The sequence below is a fragment of the Chiloscyllium plagiosum genome, unplaced genomic scaffold (genome assembly GCF_037043375.1).
Source record: "Chiloscyllium plagiosum isolate Xiang-an unplaced genomic scaffold, Cpla_swu_hap1 HiC_scaffold_29, whole genome shotgun sequence".
In the NCBI taxonomy this organism is placed as follows: Eukaryota; Metazoa; Chordata; class Chondrichthyes; order Orectolobiformes; family Hemiscylliidae; genus Chiloscyllium; species Chiloscyllium plagiosum.
The window spans coordinates 32,985,196-33,005,326 of record NW_028270167.1 but is presented as its reverse complement, the minus strand read 5'-3'; the positions used below and the strand labels follow the sequence as shown (position 1 = coordinate 33,005,326).

General features: G+C 48.1%; 1 protein-coding gene across 18 annotated transcripts in view; it reads left to right on the top strand.

Moving 5' to 3' along the window:
- pknox2 (pbx/knotted 1 homeobox 2) overlaps positions 1 to 20,131 on the top strand; it is a 479,880-nt gene that overhangs the window by 372,612 nt on the left and 87,137 nt on the right. For 17 of the 18 annotated variants that reach the window (XM_087976466.1, XM_087976462.1, XM_087976460.1 and 14 more), the window contains one exon: positions 16,833 to 17,019. In XM_087976466.1, coding sequence (XP_087832592.1) covers positions 16,833 to 17,019 — 187 coding nt within the window. The remainder of the gene's footprint in view (positions 1 to 16,832; positions 17,020 to 20,131) is intronic. The other variant, XM_087976467.1, reaches the window with a different exon arrangement.

The following is a 20,131-nucleotide window of genomic DNA, read 5'->3' as shown; positions in this document are numbered from 1 at the left end:
TCCAGTGCATTTTGGAGACTGGGCACAGTTCGTTCTGGAGACTGGGCACAGTTCGTTCTGGAGACTGGGCCAGGTTCATTCTGGAGACTAGGCCCGGTGCATTCTGGAGACTGGGCACAGTTCATTCTGGAGACTGGGCACACTTCATTCTGGAGACTGGGCACAGTTCATTCTGGAGACTGTGCTCAGTACATTCCGGAGACTGGGCCCGGTTCATTCCGGAGACTGGGCCCGGTTCGTTCTGGAGACAGGGCACGGTGCGTTCTGGAGACTGGGTCCAGTGCGTTTTGGAGACTGGGCCCGGTTTTTTCTGGAGACTGGGCCCGGCTCGTTCTGGAGACTGGGCCCGGCTCGTTCTGGAGACTGGGCCCGGCTCGTTCTGGAGACTGGGCCCGGCTCGTTCTGGAGACTGGGCCCGGCTCGTTCTGGAGACTGGGCCCGGCTCGTTCTGGAGACTGGGCCCGGCTCGTTCTGGAGACTGGGTCCGGTGTGTTCTGGAGACTGGGTCCGGTGCTTTCTGGAGACTGGGTCCAGTGCGTTTTGGAGACTGGGCACAGTTCGTTCTGGAGACTGGGTCCGGTGCGTTCTCGAGACTGGGTCCGGTGCGTTCTGGAGACTGGGTCCGGTGCGTTCTGGAGACTGGGTCCGGTGCGTTCTGGAGACTGGGCCCGGTGCATTCTGGAGACTGGGCCCGGTGCATTCTGGAGACTGGGCCCGGTGCATTCTGGAGACTGGGCCCGGTGCATTCTGGAGACTGTGCCCAGTGCATTCTGGAGACTGTGCACAGTTCATTCTGGAGACTGGGCACAGTTCATTCTGGAGACTGGGCACAGTTCATTCTGGAGACTGGGCACAGTTCATTCTGGAGACTGGGCCAGGTTCATTCTGGAGACTGGGCACAGTTCATTCTGGAGACTGGGCCAGGTTCGTTCTGGAGACTGGGCCCGGTTCGTTCTGGAGACAGGGCACGGTGCGTTCTGGAGACTGGGTCCAGTGCGTTTTGGAGACTGGGCCCGGTTTTTTCTGGAGACTGGGCCCGGCTCGTTCTGGAGACTGGGCCCGGCTCGTTCTGGAGACTGGGCCCGGTGCATTCTGGAGACTGGGCCAGGTTCATTCTGGAGACTGGGCCAGGTTCGTTCTGGAGACTGGGTCCAGTGCGTTTTGGAGACTGGGCACAGTTCGTTCTGGAGACTGGGTCCGGTGCATTCTGGAGACTGGGCCCGGTGCATTCTGGAGACTGGGCCCGGTGCATTCTGGAGACTGGGCCCAGTTCATTCTGGAGACTGGGCCCGGTGCATTCTGGAGACTGGGCCAGGTTCATTCTGGAGACTGGGCCCGGTTCATTCTGGAGACTGGGCCCGGTGCATTCTGGAGACTGGGCCCGGTGCATTCTGGAGACTGGGCCCGGTGCATTCTGGAGACTGGGCCAGGTTCATTCTGGAGACTGTGCCCAGTGCATTCTGGAGACTGGGCCCAGTGCATTCTGGAGACTGGGCACAGTTCATTCTGGAGACTGGGCACAGTTCATTCTGGAGACTGGGCCAGGTTCATTCTGGAGACTGGGCACAGTTCATTCTGGAGACTGGGCCAGGTTCGTTCTGGAGACTGGGTCCAGTGCGTTTTGGAGACTGGGCACAGTTCGTTCTGGAGACTGGGTCCGGTGCATTCTGGAGACTGGGTCCGGTGCATTCTGGAGACTGGGTCCGGTGCATTCTGGAGACTGGGTCCGGTGCATTCTGGAGACTGGGCCCGGTGCATTCTGGAGACTGGGCCCGGTGCATTCTGGAGACTGGGCACACTTCATTCTGGAGACTGGGCACACTTCATTCTGGAGACTGGGCACAGTTCATTCTGGAGACTGTGCTCAGTACATTCTGGAGACTGGGCCCGGTTCGTTCTGGAGACAGGGCCCGGCTCGTTCTGGAGACTGGGCCCGGCTCGTTCTGGAGACTGGGCCCGGTTCGTTCTGGAGACTGGGCCCATTTCATTCTGGAGACTGGGCCCAGTTCATTCTGGAGACTGGGCCCAGTTCATTCTGGAGACTGGGCCAGGTTCATTCTGGAGACTGGGCCAGGTTCATTCTGGAGACTGTGCCCAGTGCATTCTGGAGACTGTGCCCAGTGCATTCTGGAGACTGGGCACAGTTCATTCTGGAGACTGGGCCAGGTTCATTCTGGAGACTGGGCACACTTCATTCTGGAGACTGGGCACACTTCATTCTGGAGACTGGGCCCGGTTTTTTCTGGAGACTGGGCCCGGCTCGTTCTGGAGACTGGACCCGGCTCGTTCTGGAGACTGGGCCCGGCTCGTTCTGGAGACTGGGCCCGGCTCGTTCTGGAGACTGGGCCCGGTTCGTTCTGGAGACTGGGCCCATTTCATTCTGGAGACTGGGCCCAGTTCATTCTGGAGACTGGGCCCAGTTCATTCTGGAGACTGGGCCAGGTTCATTCTGGAGACTGTGCCCAGTGCATTCTGGAGACTGTGCCCAGTGCATTCTGGAGACTGGGCACAGTTCATTCTGGAGACTGGGCCAGGTTCATTCTGGAGACTGGGCACAGTTCATTCTGGAGACTGGGCCAGGTTCGTTCTGGAGACTGGGTCCAGTGCGTTTTGGAGACTGGGCACAGTTCGTTCTGGAGACTGGGTCCGGTGCATTCTGGAGACTGGGCCCGGTGCATTCTGGAGACTGGGCCCGGTGCATTCTGGAGACTGGGCCCGGTGCATTCTGGAGACTGGGCCCGGTTCATTCTGGAGACTGGGCCCGGTTCATTCTGGAGACTGGGTCCGGTGCATTCTGGAGACTGGGCCCGGTGCATTCTGGAGACTGGGCCCGGTGCATTCTGGAGACTGGGCCCGGTGCATTCTGGAGACTGGGTCCGGTGCATTCTGGAGACTGGGCCCGGTGCATTCTGGAGACTGGGCCCATTTCATTCTGGAGACTGGGCCCATTTCATTCTGGAGACTGGGCCCAGTTCATTCTGGAGACTGGGCCCAGTTCATTCTGGAGACTGGGCCCAGTTCATTCTGGAGACTGGGCCAGGTTCATTCTGGAGACTGTGCCCAGTGCATTCTGGAGACTGTGCCCAGTGCATTCTGGAGACTGTGCCCAGTGCATTCTGGAGACTGGGCACAGTTCATTCTGGAGACTGGGCACAGTTCATTCTGGAGACTGGGCACAGTTCATTCTGGAGACTGGGCACAGTTCATTCTGGAGACTGGGCCAGGTTCGTTCTGGAGACTGGGTCCAGTGCGTTTTGGAGACTGGGCACAGTTCGTTCTGGAGACTGGGTCCGGTGCATTCTGGAGACTGGGCCCGGTGCATTCTGGAGACTGGGCCCGGTGCATTCTGGAGACTGGGCCCGGTGCATTCTGGAGACTGGGCCCGGTGCATTCTGGAGACTGGGCCCAGTTCATTCTGGAGACTGGGCACACTTCATTCTGGAGACTGGGCACAGTTCATTCTGGAGACTGTGCTCAGTACATTCTGGAGACTGGGCCCGGTTCGTTCTGGAGACAGGGCACGGTGCGTTCTGGAGACTGGGTCCAGTCCGTTTTGGAGACTGGGCCCGGTTTTTTCTGGAGACTGGGCCCGGCTCGTTCTGGAGACTGGGCCCGGCTCGTTCTGGAGACTGGGCCCGGCTCGTTCTGGAGACTGGGCCCGGCTCGTTCTGGAGACTGGGCCCGGCTCGTTCTGGAGACTGGGCCCGGTTCGTTCTGGAGACTGGGCCCATTTCATTCTGGAGACTGGGCCCAGTTCATTCTGGAGACTGGGCCCAGTTCATTCTGGAGACTGGGCCAGGTTCATTCTGGAGACTGTGCCCAGTGCATTCTGGAGACTGTGCCCAGTGCATTCTGGAGACTGTGCCCAGTGCATTCTGGAGACTGGGCCAGGTTCATTCTGGAGACTGTGCCCAGTGCATTCTGGAGACTGTGCCCAGTGCATTCTGGAGACTGTGCCCAGTTCATTCTGGAGACTGGGCCAGGTTCATTCTGGAGACTGGGCACAGTTCATTCTGGAGACTGGGCCAGGTTCGTTCTGGAGACTGGGTCCAGTGCGTTTTGGATACTGGGCACAGTTCGTTCTGGAGACTGGGTCCGGTGCATTCTGGAGACTGGGTCCGGTGCATTCTGGAGACTGGGCCCGGTGCATTCTGGAGACTGGGCCCGGTGCATTCTGGAGACTGGGCCCGGTGCATTCTGGAGACTGGGCCCGGTGCATTCTGGAGACTGGGCCCGGTTCATTCTGGAGACTGGGCCAGGTTCATTCTGGAGACTGGGCCCAGTTCATTCTGGAGACTGGGCCCAGTTCATTCTGGAGACTGGGCCCGGTGCATTCTGGAGACTGGGCCCGGTGCATTCTGGAGACTGGGCCCGGTTCATTCTGGAGACTGGGCCAGGTTCATTCTGGAGACTGTGCCCAGTGCATTCTGGAGACTGTGCCCAGTGCATTCTGGAGACTGTGCCCAGTGCATTCTGGAGACTGGGCACAGTTCATTCTGGAGACTGGGCACAGTTCATTCTGGAGACTGGGCACAGTTCATTCTGGAGACTGGGCACAGTTCATTCTGGAGACTGGGCCAGGTTCATTCTGGAGACTGGGCACAGTTCATTCTGGAGACTGGGCCAGGTTCGTTCTAGAGACTGGGTCCAGTGCGTTTTGGAGACTGGGCACAGTTCGTTCTGGAGACTGGGTCCGGTGCATTCTGGAGACTGGGCCCGGTGCATTCTGGAGACTGGGCCCGGTGCATTCTGGAGACTGGGCCCGGTGCATTCTGGAGACTGGGCCCGGTTCATTCTGGAGACTGGGCCAGGTTCATTCTGGAGACTGTGCCCAGTTCATTCTGGAGACTGGGCACAGTTCATTCTGGAGACTGGGCCAGGTTCATTCTGGAGACTGGGTCCAGTGCGTTCTGGAGACTGGGTCCAGTGCGTTCTGGAGACTGGGTCCAGTGCGTTCTGGAGACTGGGTCCAGTGCGTTTTGGAGACTGGGGCAGGTTCGTTCTGGAGACTGGGGCAGGTTCGTTCTGGAGACTGGGGCAGGTTCGTTCTGGAGACTGGGGCAGGTTCGTTCTGGAGACTGGGCCCGGTTCGTTCTGGAGACTGGGCCCGGTTCGTTCTGGAGACTGGGCCCGGTTCGTTCTGGAGACTGGGCCCGGCTCGTTCTGGAGACTGGGCCCGGCTCGTTCTGGAGACTGGGCCCGGCGCGTTCTGGTGATTGGGCCCGGTGCGTTCTGGAGATAGGGCCCGTGCGTTCTCATGACAGTGCCTGGTGCGTTCTGGAGTCTGGGCCCGGTGCGTTCTGGAGACTGGGCCCGGTCCGTTCTGGAGACTGGGCCCGGTCCGTTCTGGAGACTGGAGCTGGTGCATTCTGGTTACTCGGACTGGTGCTTTCTGGAGACTGGGCCTGGTTCATTCTGGTGACTCGGCCCGGTGCTTTCTGGAGACTCGGACCGGTTAATTTTGGAAACTCGGCCCGGTGCGTTCTCGAGACTGGGCCCAGTTCCTTCTGGAGCACGGACCCTGTTCGTTCTGTAGACTTGGCCCGGTTCGTTCTGTAGACTTGGCCCGGTGCGTTCTGGAGACTGGGCCCGGTTCGTTCTGGAGACTGGGCCCGGTTCGTTCTGGGGACTGGGCCCGGTGCGTTCTAGAGAATGGGCCCGGTGCGTTCTGGAGACTGGGCCCGGTGCGTTCTGGAGACTGGGCCCGGTGCGTTCTGGAGACTGGGCCCAGTGCGTTCTGGAGACTGGGCCCGGTGCGTTCTGGAGACTGGGCCCGGTTCGTTCTGGAGACTGGGCCCGGTTCGTTCTGGAGATTCGGCCCGGTGCGTTCTGGAGAGTCGTCCCGGTTCGTTCTGGAGACTGGGCCCGGTGCATTTCGGAGATTTGGCCCGATGTGTTCTGGAGACTGGGCCTGGTGCAGTCTGGAAGCTTGGTGCTGGCATGGACTGGGTGAAAGAACATTAAATTGAGTCCTTCTTAAAATTTTTCTTCTTTGTTCTTATGCTGAATTTTTTATATACTATTTCTCCTATTTCATCCCAAATAAGTATCTGTACGTAGGTACCTTGTATCTAAGATGACACTGAAAGCATTGAGATTGCAAACTTTTCACTTCACTCAATTGAGTGCACGTGACAATAAAGCTAAATATTATAAGATATTATAATTATTATAATTATAAATATTTGTCGAATGTCAGTTTGTTTCCAACCTGGTTATATAAGCGAAGCCATGCAACGTTAATATCCCAGATTCCTAGAATTGATGCAGTGCAGAAGAGGCCATTCCCCCACTGCACTTGCACTGGTTCTATTAAGTTAAAAATCACAGGATATCAAGTAATAATCCAACAGGTTTACTTGGAAGTACGAGCTTTGGAGTGCTGCGCAGTTGTCAGGTCGCAGCACTTTGAGAGATTGTACTTCCAAATAAACCTGTTGGTCAAAAACCTGATGTTGTGTGATTTTTAACTTTGAGGAGAAAGTGAGGTCTGCAGATGCTGGAGATCAGAGATGGAAATGTGTTGCTGGAAAAGCGCAGCAGGTCAGGCAGCATCTAGGGAACAGGAGAATCGACGTTTCGGGCATTAGCCCTTCTTCAGGAATGAGGAAAGTTGGTCCAGCAGGCTAAGATAAAAGATAGGGAGGAGGGACTTGGGGGAGGGGCATAAAAGATAGGGAGGAGGGACTTGGGGGAGGGGCTAAAAGAAAGGGAGGAGGGACTTGGGGAGGGGCTAAAAGATAGGGAGGAGGGACTTGGGGAGGGGCTAAAAGATAGGGAGGAGGGACTTGGGGGAGGGGCCCCTCCCCCAAGTCCCTCCTCCCTATCTTTTATCTTAGCCTGCTGGACCAACTTTCCTCATTCCTGAAGAAGGGCTAATGCCCGAAACGCTGATTTTTAACTTTGTCCACCCTGGTCCAACACTGGTACCTCCACATCCTGGTTTTACACTACTTCTATTTAAAGAACCATCTGGTGCCTGTCTTGACAGCCTCAGTCGAACATGCCTCGATCCTATTTCTAGGCAGTGCGTTCTGCATCGTGACTGTGTGAAAAGGCTTCTTTCTCACATCAACCTGGCTTTGCTTGCACTTGAGTTTAAACATATCGCCCGGATGTTATTTTGCGAGAATTGATGGCACTCCTGTCAGTACAAACAATTGTGAATGTTAATCCTGTACATGCGGCACCATCCCTCTGTGCCCCAGATCCTGAATCTAACCATGTTGCCAACATGGGAAATCTGATGCCAGAGGAAGTCGACCATAAAGAATAATTCTGTTAAATAGACTGAGGTACCGAGTTGGGAAATGTGAGGAAATAACTGCGTGTCAGCAAAAAATGAATCAGATTAGGCAAATAGAATAGTTTTTTTTTGACGAGTGAGATGTATCATGATTGGTCATGTTCTAAAACCAGTGAGTCTTTGACATTTCTAATGATAGAAATCTATCTTTCGGTTTTTGTTCAAGATAATCCGCTGATCCACGCTTTGACACTGAGGAAACATCACTGGACCTGAAACGTTACCTTTGATTTCTCTCCACAGGCACTGCCAGAACTACTGAGCTTTTCCATCAATTTCTATCTTTGTTTCTGATTTCCAGCATCTGCAGTTCTTCCAGTTTTTCTCTGATATTGATAGTTGGTTCAGCGCATTCAGAGTAAGACGGGGGAGATACTTTAGCAGCACGAGAGGTGAGCCGAGTGGTATTGGGGACAAGAGGCTGTCAGCGGTGGGGCGTAGTGAAGCATGTGCAAAGGATCACACATCTGTGATTGAACAGTCAGAAATAGCATCATCGATGCAAAACAAACCCTGATCACATTTCTGAAATTTAAGTTGAATGTTTTGATGGACATCATTACCGACCTCAAGGTGGTGCGGTGCTTGTATAAAATGCAGATTTCTGACTTGCTGTATAATATCCAAATTTCATAATCTAGAAGCAAATTGACCAAGACCTGCTTTATCATCTGTAACTGCAGGAGGGACAAGGAAGGCTGAAGCTGTGAATAAGCAGACTAGAAAGGTGGTACCTCACATAATATGGAGAAAGAAAGCCACTCATATCTGTCCTATAGGGGAGCTTGAGGTTTGCTGTCTTTCAGCCATAGCCCATGTTCAGGATTTGAATGGAAATTATATCCTCTCCAGTTGTATGTTGGTTCTTACGTTGCTTTAGTTTGTTGAATCCTTCCTTCAAAGGAAGGATCAGGATTGGAATTTGTCATGACATTCTCATGCACTTTTATAGCCAATGATTGTTTTCAAATCACAATCAACAAACAACTTGCCTTCATAAAAGGCATGCACTCTTGTAGAACCTTTCTAATGGGCTTTGTGGAGATATTGCCAAACCAAATTTGACACAAAAGGGGATATTAACATAGGTGACCGCAAGTTCGGCCAAAGAAAGATCTGAAGCAATGTTGGAAACCTTAGGGATAGAATTTCATCACTTTGCAGGTGAATGCATGTTCACCAATAGTAGACTAATATTAGAAATCCAAGATGAACAAAAATGCAAATTGGAGGAACATGGAGCTCAGCGGATTGCAGGGTAAAGGTAGTTAGAGCAATGGAAAAGGAAAGGGATTTGAAAACAGTAATGCAAACCCTGAAATTAATGTGCTGTTGAGCCAGGAGCCAAGATTAACTTTGTGTGTATGGGGTTTGTTCTGAAGTAAAGCATGTGCAGTGGAGGTTTCTGATGAGCCCACATTCATGGAAGGTGCAAATAGGAGATTAGCCAGGAGAGAGCTTTAGAGTCACAGCTGATGAGCTGAGGCAGAGGAGGAGATGGGCAATGCTTTGGTGATACAAGTATTGGTGACGATCAGTATATGCATATAGAAAGAATGAAAGAAGACCATTATGCCAGATTTGGTGAGCGATGCAAGGTGGAGAAGGCAGAGAGATGGGGGCGACACAATGATGAATGTAGTTTATACAGTGATCAATTAGATTAGCATGACCTGTTTGATTGATTGCATCGAATGAGTCTTGGACAAGATTATGGATTGCTTCCGAATTAACACACAGGTTTTTTGTCCAGTATTATTTCAAGAAGCAAGCTATTCTGCCAAACAGGGTGTTTCAAGCTTTTACAGCTTCTATAAACACCTTGTGTGTGTTCCAGGCTGTAAGGAGTTCACTGCCGACCTGCATCTGTGTTTAGTGTCAGCAGAGATCCTTCAATAGGACACAGAGAAATTGCTTTCAGCTCATGCAGCTGTTTGCAGCAGCTGGGATGTGGTCCTGGAATTTCAGTGATAAAGTTAGAGCCTGTTGGGATTCTTTGCCATTTTTTGCAATAAAACCTGATTCAATAGAATGAAAAATTCAGTTTACTCTGAGTTACAATTCCAGGTTTGAGTTATTATGCCACTGCGATGCTTTATTGGTGAAGAGAAGGAGCTGTTCACTCACACTCATTAAGAACTCATTTAGGGCGGCACGGTGGCACACACAGTGGTTAGCACTGCTGCCTCACAGCGCCAGAGACCCGGGTTCAATTCCCGCCTCAGGCGACTGACTGTGTGGAGTTTGCACGTTCTCCCCGTGTCTGCGTGGGTTTCCTCCGGGTGCTCCGGTTTCCTCCCACAGTCCAAAGATGTGCAGGGTCAGGTGAATTGGCCTTGCTAAATTGCCTGTAGTGTTAGGTAAGGGGTAAATGTAGGGGTATGGGTGGGTTGTGCTTTGGCGGGGCGGTGTGGACTTGTTGGGCCGAAGGGCCTGTTTCCACACTGTAAGTAATCTAATCTAATCTAAATTTAAACTCCTCAGCTCGCTAACTCAATGCAATTACAATCTGCAACAAAGTTAGAGAGAACAGATTTTCAGTTCATAGTCGGCTCAGGATTCACAAAGGAGATTTCAGAGTAGAGAGGGTAAGATTCTGAAGTACTTTACTCCCCTACTCTCCAATAACTGGTATTCCTCTGTCTGGTAGAAAGTCAGGATTGCGGATGCTAGAGATCAGAGTCAAAAGGTGTGGTACTGGAAAAGCACAGCAGGTCAGGCAGTGTCTGAGTAGCAGGAGAGTCAATGCTTCGGGCATAAAGCCTTCACCCTGATGAAGAGTTATGCCTGAAACATTAACTCTCCTACTCCTCGGATGCTGCCTGACCTGCTGTGTTTTTCCAGTGCCACACTTTTTGACTCATTCCGCTGTCTGGTCTCATTCTCTCCTCCTACTCATTGTGCAACCCAGTGGTGACTGATAGTACTAACCATATCTTGGCCCTCAGTGACTGCTATAAGCTGAAATATCACAACACTTACTCCTTCTAGGTTAGGTCCTTGGCAGATATCTGCAATAAATGTCTCTTGAACGTTAAACATTTGACGAAGTGCCCCAGTGATCTGTTTCAGAAGTCCTCTTCAATTTTATCAGCAATGAAATTACCTTTGAAGTAGCACTTGAAATTGACATTCACACTGTGTTTAACCCCAAGAGCTTTTATTTTTCATTTATTCATGGGTGACTGTCTGTGTGAAGTTTGCATATTCTCCCTGTGTCTGCGTGGGTTTCCTCCAGGTGCTCTGGTTTCCTCCCACAGACCAAAGATGTGCAGGTTAGATGGATTGGCCATGTTAAATTGCCTGTAGTGTTCAGGGGTGTGCAGGTTAGGCACATTAATTAGGGGAAATGTAGAGTGATAGGGTAGAGGAAAGAGTCTGGATGGGATACTCATCGGAGGGTCAGTGTGGACTTGGGCTGATATTCTGTTTCTACACTGTAAGGATTCTATGATATGCTGGACATGCCAACCTCAAGGTAGCCAACTGCCCTTCAAAATTCCTGATGCAGTAGAGAGAGAGAGCTGTATCTAGTACCTTCAACTCCAAAACCCCAACTTCAATATCTGAAAGCTAAACTAAAACCCTGTGCCTGTGTGAACCTGACTCCACCCACTCATGCTTCCTTTGTCTAATTTTTAAAAACCCTCAAACCTATTCATTCTACTTTCCATGGAGCAGACACATCAACACCAGGTTAACAATGCCCCTTTTCAAGAGAAACAGGACAGAACAAATCCCTTTTAATGGCACACAGCATCATAACTTCCTTGGTTAGCTCTGGTTGGTTTATCCCCCTCTTTGAATCTTTCCACCTTATTATGGTGTATTTTTGCTGAGAGTCATGATTTACCTCCTTAAATGTTGGCCGCTGTTTGCTTACTGTCTTCCTGCTAATCTGTATACCCAGTTCACTTTAGCTAACTGTATCCTCATATCATTGTAATTCCCTTTATTCAAGTTAAACCCAGTTGTTTCCAACCCAAGTTTCTCAATCTCAAACTGAATGTTAAATTCAATGTTATGATCACTACTTCCTCAGAGGGTATTCATTAGATTAGATTCCCTACAGTGTGGAAACAGGCCATTTGGCCCAAGTCCACACTGACCCTCCGAAGAGTGACCCACCCAGACCCGTTTGCTTCCCTAACACTATGGGCAATTTAGCATGGCCAATCCACCAAACCTGCACATCTTTGGACTGTGGGAGGAAACCGGAGCACCCAGAGTTATTCATTAAACCTGCCTCATTGCCCATTGCCAGATCCAAGATAGCTGGCTCTCTGCGTTGGCTCCATGACATATTGCTTGAGGAAACTATCCCGAATGCACTCTATGAATTTGTTGTCAATACTGCCCTTTTCAATTTGATTAATCCAATCAACAAGAATATTAAAGTCACCCATAATCCTTGCTCTATTCTTTTTACATTGCTCCTATTATTTGTTGATTAATAGCCTTGCCTATGGAGTAGCTCATGTTTAGGGGGTCTTTACACTATTCTTACCTATGTCTACTTTCCCTTGTTATTTTATGCTTCTGCTCAAATGGTCTCAGTATTATCCAAGCCTGGAACATCCCCCTCTCAACTGTCCTCATTTAATTTCTTATTAATAGTGCTACCCTATCGCCTTTTTCATTTCTTCTGTCTCAAATATCCCTGAGTGTTAAGTTCCCAGGTTTTATCTCCTTGTAACCATGTTTCCGTAAAGGCCATGAGTCATCAGCTGATAGCCCGAAAACTGGAATAAATTCAGAATCCAGCAAAGGAGGGCCAAAAAGATAATAAAGACAGATAAGCTGTCAAGCTGTCAAGGAATGAACCAAGAGCTTCTTTACGTATATACAAATGAAAAAAGAGGACAAAGTTTTCTACGGGCCCCCATAGCAACAGAGACATGGAAGAGCAGATTAGGAGGCAGATTTTGGAAAGGTGCAGAAGTAACAAGGTCATTGTCATGAGTGACTTTAACTTCCCTAATATTGATTGGAACCTCCTTAGTTCAAATAGTTTTGGTCAGGTGCGTCCAGGAAAGATTCCTGACGCAATATGGAGATAGGCTGACTCGGGGGGAGGCCATGATGGATTTGGTGCTTAATGAACTAGGCCAGGTGTCGGATCTCTCGGTGGGAGAGCATTTCTGTGATAGTGATCACAACTTCACGACGTCTACTAAAGTCATGGAGAAGGATAGGAGCAGATGGTATAGGAAAGTATTTAATTGGGAGGGGGGAATTACAATGCTATTAGGCAGGAACTGTGACACCTAAATTGAGAACAGATGATCTCAGGGAAATGCACAACAGAAATGTGGAAGTTGTTTAGGGAGCATGTACTGATAGTGCTGGATAGGTTTGTCGCACTGAGGCAAGGAAGAGATGGAAGGATGAAGGAACCCTGGGTGACAAGGAATGTGGAACATCTAGTCAAGAGGAAGAAGGAAGCTTCTTCAAGTTGAGGAGGTAAGGATCAGACAGGGCTGTGAAGGGTTACAAGATAACCAGGAAGAACCTGAAGAATGGACTTAGGTGAGCTAGAAGAGGGCATGAGAAAGCATTAGTGACTAGGATTAAGGAAAACCCTAAGGCATTCTATACTTATGTGAGGAGCAAGAGGATGGCTAGAGTGAGGCTAGGGCTGATCAGGGATAGTGGAGGGAACTTGTGCCTGGAGGTCCTTAATGAATACTTTGCTTCAGTATTCACGACTGAGAGGGACCTTGATGTTTCTAAGGACAGCATGAAACAGTCTGATATGCTCGAACAGGTTGATGTTAAGAAGAGGGTGTGCTGAAAATTTTGAAACACGAGGATAGATAATTCACCTGGGCAAGATGGGATACACCCAAGGTTACTGCAGGAAATGAGGGAAAAGATTGCTGTGCCTTTGGCAATGTTCTTTGCATCCTCACTATCCACTGGAGTAGATTAGATTACTTACAGTGTGGAAACAGGCCCTTCGGCCCAACAAGTCCACACTGACCCGCTGAAACGCAACCCACCCAGACCCATTCCCCTACATTTACCCCTTCGCCTAACACAATGGGCAATTTAGGATGGCCAATTCACCTGCACATTTTTGGACTGTGGGAGGAAACTGGAGCACCTGGAGGAAATCCACGCAGACACGGGGAGAGTGTGCAAACTCCACACAGTCAGTCGCCTGAGGTGGGAATTGAACCCAGGTCTCTGGCGCTGTGAGGCAGCACTGCTAACCACTGTGCCACCGTGCCAGATTATTAGAGGGTGGCAAATGTTATTCCGTTGTTCAAGAAAGGGAATAGGGATAATTATGGGAACTGCAGACCAATCAGTCTTACTCCTGTGGTAGGCAAAGTATTGGCGAGGATTCTGAGAGACAGGATTTATGATTACTTGGAAAATGATAGTTTGTTTAGAGATAGTGGTTTTCTGAGGGGCAGGTCATGTCTCACAAAACTTATTGAATTTTTTGAGGATGTGACAAAATGCATTGATGAAGTTTGACCAGTGATTTACATGGATTTTAGCAAGGCGTTTGATAAGAATCCCCATGGTAGGTTCATTCAGAAAGTAAGAAGACGTGGGATACAGGGAAATCTGGCTATCTGGATACAGAATTGTCTGGCCTGTAGAAGACAGAGGGTGGCAGTAGATTGAGCTTGGTGACCAGTGGTGGTCCACAGGGATCTGTTCTGGGACCTCTGCTCTTGGTGATTTTTGAAGTGGAAGGGTGGGTTAGTAAGTTTGCTGATGACACGAAGGTTAGTGGTGTTGTGGATAGTGTGGAGGGCAGTTGTAGATTGCAACGGGGCATTGACTGGATGTAGAAAGGGGCTGAGAAGTGGCAGATGAAGTTCAACCTGGGAAAGTGTGAAGTTGTTCACTTGGGAAAGTTGAATTTGAATGCAGAATTCAGTGGTAAAGGCAGGATTCTTGGCAGTGTGGAGGAACAGAGGGTTCTTGGGGTCCATGTTCATAGATCCTTCATTGAGTTTAAGAGCCTTGAGGTTATTCTGCAGCTCTGTAGAGCCATGGTTAGACCACACTTGGAATATTGTGTTCAGTTCTGGTCACCTTATTATAGGAAGGATGTAGAAGTTTTAGAGAGGGTGCAGAGGAGATTTACCAGGATGCTGCCTGGACTGGAGGGAATGTTTTATGAAGAAAGGTTGACAGAGCTAGGGTTTTTCTCATTGGAATGCAGAAGGATGAGAGGTGACTTGATAGAGATGTACAAGATGTTGAGCGGTATAGATAGAGTGAATAGTCAGAGACTTTTTCCCAGGATGGAAATGTCTATAACAAGGGAGCATAATTTTGAGGTGATTGAAGGAAGGTTTAGGGGAGATGTCAGAGGTAGGTTCTTTACTCAGAAAGTGGTAGGTGCGTGGAATGCACTGCCAGCGCAGGTAGTAGTGTCCGATACATTAGGGACATTTAGGTGACTCTTGAGTAGGCACGTGGAAGATAGTACAATGAAGGGTGTGTAGGTTAGTCTAATCTTACAGCAGGATAAAAGGCCAGCATATCATTTCGGGCTGAAGGGCCTGTACAGTGCTGTAGTGTTCTATGTTCTAAAGTGGTCACAAGCCCATCCCAGTCTGCAAACTAGAAAGGGAAATATGAAATAATGTAACTTTTGTAAAACTCTTGGAAACCACTTTTAATTTTTAACCAAAAGTGCAAGTGACCTGCCTGTTATCAAATACTCAATTCAGCAAAGGAATTAAATTTACAATAGTTTTCACTTATGCTGTACAAAAATAACTAAATGTCCAGAGTGTGGTATCTCAATGCCCAAAACCCTTTTCTGATGGAACTGTTCTTATGTAATGTTTCTTTGTGATATTTCCTAATCCGGATTTCCTACTGACCTTGACTGTGTTGTGCTTACTTTCCTATTCTGGATGTGATCAATGCTCTCAGATAAGTATTAACTGAGGTTTAGACACACTCATGAAAGCACAATATCACTGCTGGAATGTTACAGTTCTGGTGAAAAGTGTAATGAGGAGGAACTGAAAGCAGTTTACTGCTGTCCAGTTACCCAGGCCATTGCTGAGCACCCTGTGCCCAGTTAAACCAATTTTAAGATTAAACAGTCCTCTCCTTGACCATGCAATCTTCTAATGGGATCTGGAGTCTCCTTTTACCCCACCGTTGAGAATCACGTGGCACAGAAAGAGACCATTTGTCCCATCGTGTCTGTATCAGCTTTTTGGAAGAGCTCTACAATAAGTCTCACTCCTCCTGTTTGATCCTTAAGGGGTCATATGGCGTACTCCTGTTCTTTTTTTATTACGGCCTTCTGGTCTAATCCCTATAAAATTGCAGATATAAGAAGAATACAAGTATTCTTGGTTGTTATTGCAATTAGCAGTTGAGGTTGTAAGCCCATTTCTCTAAGGAACTAGACAGAAACCAGCAAGCATAGAGTCATAGAGATGTACAGCATGGAAACAGACCCTTCAGTCCAACCTGTCCATGCCGACCAGCTATCCCAACCCAATCTAGTCCCTTCTGCAAGCACCCAGCCCATATCCCTCCAAAGCCTTCCTATTCATATATCCATCCAAATGCCTTTTAAATTTTGCAATTGTACCAGTCTCCATCACTTCCTCTGGCAGCTCATTCCATACACGTACCACCCTCTGCGTGAAAAAGTTGCCCCTTAGGTCTCTTTTATATCTTTCCCCTCTCACCCTAAACCTATGCCCTCTAGTTATCCTATCCAAGGCCCTCATAATTTTGTAGACCTCTATAAGGTCACCCCTCAGCCTCTGACGCTCCAGGGAAAACAGTACCCAGCCTGTTCAGCCTCTCCCTGTAGCTCAAATCCTCCAACCCTGGCAACATCCTTGTAAATCTTTTCTGAACCCTTCCAAGTTTCACAACATCTTTCCAATAGGAAGGAGACCAGAATTGCACACAATATTCCAACACTGGCCTAACCAATGTCCTGTACAGCCGCAACATGACCTCCCAACTCCTGTATTCATTACTCTGACCAATAAAGGAAAGCATACCAAACGCCTTCTTCACTATCCTATCTACCTGCGACTCCACTTTCAAGGAGCTATGAACCTGCACTCCAAGGTCTCTTTGTTCAGCAACACTCCCTAGCACCTTACCATTAAGTATATAAGTCATGCTAAGCTTTGCTTTCCCAAAATGTAGCACCTCGCAGTTATCTGAATTAAACTCCATCTGCCACTTCTCAGCCCATTGGCCCATCTGGTCAAGATCCTGTTGTAATCTGAGGTAACCCTCTTCGCTCTCCACTACACCTCCAATTTTGGTGTCATCTGCAAACTTACTAACTGAACCTCTTATGCTCGCATCCAAATCATTTATGTAAGTGACAAAGCAGAAGGAATGACTAGGTGTTTCAATTTCACTGTGCTGCCACTGAACTAAATTTGAGTCCCAGAATATCTCCACATGATCTGCATGAATTCCTTTGATTCTCAGTTGTTAGTTAATTTTGTTGACTATTTCAATTCTGTTCTTTTCCACTTTTTGCCCCACTCCACTCCCCCTCCAGGCATCCACTCTTTCCACTCCTCGCTCTTCTGTTTGAGAAGTGTGAGCAGGCCACGCAGGGGTCAGAGTGCATTACCTCGGCAAGCTTCGATGTCGACATTGAGAACTTCGTTCACCAGCAAGAGCAAGAGCACAAACCCTTCTTCAGCGATGATCCTGAGATTGACAGCTTGGTGCGTTACTCTTTGGTAACTATTGCTGGCAAAAATTGAAAATGTATTTCTCATGTAAATGAATGGCTAATTACAAATGTAACGAGTGTGAAAACACTTTTCTGTGCGGGTCACTGGTTCTCAAATACCTTTTTATCATTAAAATTAATCGCTGTGACCAAATTCTCCATTAGAAATATATTTAAGTTCTTTCAATGCAATCGTTTTCTTCAGCCTCTTTTTGAATTACATCAGAGGCAGAACATCACTTGCCAGATGGTGCTAGCCAAGCACCAATGATGGGATGTCTATTGCATTTTATGCGTTATATTGAAAGATAGAGTTTATAGTTGTGTAACTTGACTTGGATACCCCACTAAAGTGCTGCAAAGTCAAGATAGTTAAAGACCTATTTCTCTGTTGTCTACCTGGTTCAGATCTAGGGTCAGCCTCTGTAATTACTCATTATTGTGTTTGAATGTTCACATTTGTCTGCAAAGTTAATATCTCTTTCTCCCAGCCTAGCTTAATTTTTCTCTTGTGTAAGATATTGACTCCTTGCTGGGGTGTAGTGTCTATTATTTTGGCCCAGTGGTTATTTATTTTTCTTATGGCAACTTTAGACAGTGAGGCAGTGGCAATTATTTACTCTAGAAGGGTCAGTACAAGCCTGAATCTATTCCCACTGAGTCTCCATACTAATGCACTTTACCAAAAGGATTAGCATTGATAATCAGAAAATCTATTCTTGACTGCTTTTATTTCATTTCCCCTCACCGATTCAGCTATGAACATGCTAATTAGGAGAAAGAGTGAGTACTGGTTGGAGCTATCATGCAGACAATACAGTTTCTGAAGTAAAAACAAGCTACTGTGGACGGTCAGAAATTAAAACACAAGTTACTGAAGAACCTTCGCAGTCATCTGCGGAGAGTGAAACAGTTAATGTTTTATGTCCACTATGATTCTTTGGCAGAACAATTTCCCCAACACTTTGTTTTTATCCGAGTGCAGTTTCTAATATGATTTCAGTGCCGAGAGAGTAACAGGAAGTACATTCCTGTTAATTGAGCAGTTCTCCCACCTTCTGGAGATTACCATCAACTCCTTCAGCTCAAAGATTTTGTTTAAAATAGCCTGATCCATGGAGATTTGTGGGTAGATGAATGACCAAAGTTGCTTGTTTAGTTTGGTCCTATTTCCGAACAGCAAAGGAGCCAAAATTGCCATTCTGTCATATGATTGGTCTATCGCAAAGGCAGGGGCCTGGAATCTACCAACTTCCCGTCTCCTGTGACTGAACCCCCTCCTTTTAGCTGGTGGGTGCCAGTAAAGAAAAAAATCAGAGCCGATGAGCTCTGAGTACTGAGCACCTAGATCTCGAAGCCGGGACTTGTAGGCCATGGTTTTGATCCCATCGGCAATGACACTGATGGTTGCTCACTTCTGGCAGTGATATTAGCTGTGATCCTAGGGTGTTAACCGTAGATTATTGCACAAATGGTAAACAGAGAGGTTGATTGGCAGTTTCTTTATTGAAATACATTCTAAGGTTGTGACCATAAGTGCATGATTTAAGCTGTCTTTAAATTGGAGACTTCCTAAACAGGTGACTGTGCTTTCATTGGCTGATGCTTCTCGTCAGCACCATTACAATTTTGCTTTATGAATATTAATGAGGCCCAAAGGGTTGATGTAACATTTAATTATCTGTTAGCTGCTTTGAAAGGAAAGCGTGGCAACATGAAAAAATGTGGCTTCGGGCAGTGTCAGTGCTACGTGTGTTTGTGACAGGGGTGGGGGAGAAGCTGCATGGGACAGAAAAAGAAACAGAAGAGTTAGGATATCGAACCAGTAATGTTGTTATGTTGAATGAACAATGTAGTAAGGGAGTCCAGTCAGTCAATACAATTCCCTAGGATTTTTAAAAATAGTTCAATCTGCTGTTCAACTCCAAACAATCACCCTTTAACAAATTCACTCCCAATTCAAACAATTACATTTACCTCAGAAGATTGACGTTCCCACCAGATTACCCTATACCTCATCCATGCTGGAAATACAGAACCAAATCCACTTTCTCCATTTATGCAGCTTAATCAAATTTTTTAGGGTTCGGAAAGTTCTGAATTTGGTCCCAATAGGAGCAGTTGTTAGCCTGTCAGGAAGTCAGGTGGGTGGAGAATCTGAGCTACTGCTGAGCTTAATGGCAGGGCCCATCCGAACATCTTATCTGTCACTCAGCCAGTAGCTGCCTTGGCTGGGAGGTTAGCCAGCTGTCAGGTGGAATGGCTGATAAAAGATAGCTGCAAAGTAGGGCCAGAGAAAACACCAACGGGAAGGGGAAGAGATAGCTCCGGGAAAATTATGAGTTGGCCTCACATCACAAAATGGGCTGAAGATCTGGTCAGAGTTATGGGGGGAGGGTCATAGGAGCATGGGGTAGTCCATTCAGCGGGTGGTGCCTGCTGTGCCATTCAATACTATCATGACTGATCATCCATTTCAGTGCCTTTTTTCCCACACTATCCCCATACTGCATTACATCATTGGCATTTTTGAATTCTGTTAATGTCTAATTTATACTCAATGACACAACTTCCGCAGCCCTCTGGGGTAGAAAAAAAAATTCAAAGATTCTGAGTTTTAAAAAAAATCTCATCACCTCGGTGTTAATTGCTTTCCCCAACACTTTGAATTTGTGTGCTCTGGTTTTAAAATCCACAACCAGGGTAAAAATGTTCCCTGCATCTACCCTGTCACCCCTTCTCCATAGGGTGGAATCCTCCAATCATGGGGACAGGGCTGCTGAAGATTTGATCATGGGCAGGTTAGCTGGCCGCAGTAGGTGCTGAAGATTAGATGACAGGATCATTAGTGGACGATCACTGCAGTTAAACTAGGAACCCCAAATGGAAGCACTCTCTCTCCTCTTGACCCACAAGCAACTTTGGAAACACCATCACCTACAAGTGTCCCTGTTGTGTGATTTGGATTTGGTAGTTTCTTTGAATGTGACGCTCGGCTCAAGACTGGGTAGGTGCCAAGATACAGAAGCCACTGATAGGGTGCTGAGGTGGGGAGAACGGTGAATGCTGTACCATTAAAGGGACCTGGCAGTCGGTAACGTTTGTGCAATGGTTTGCAC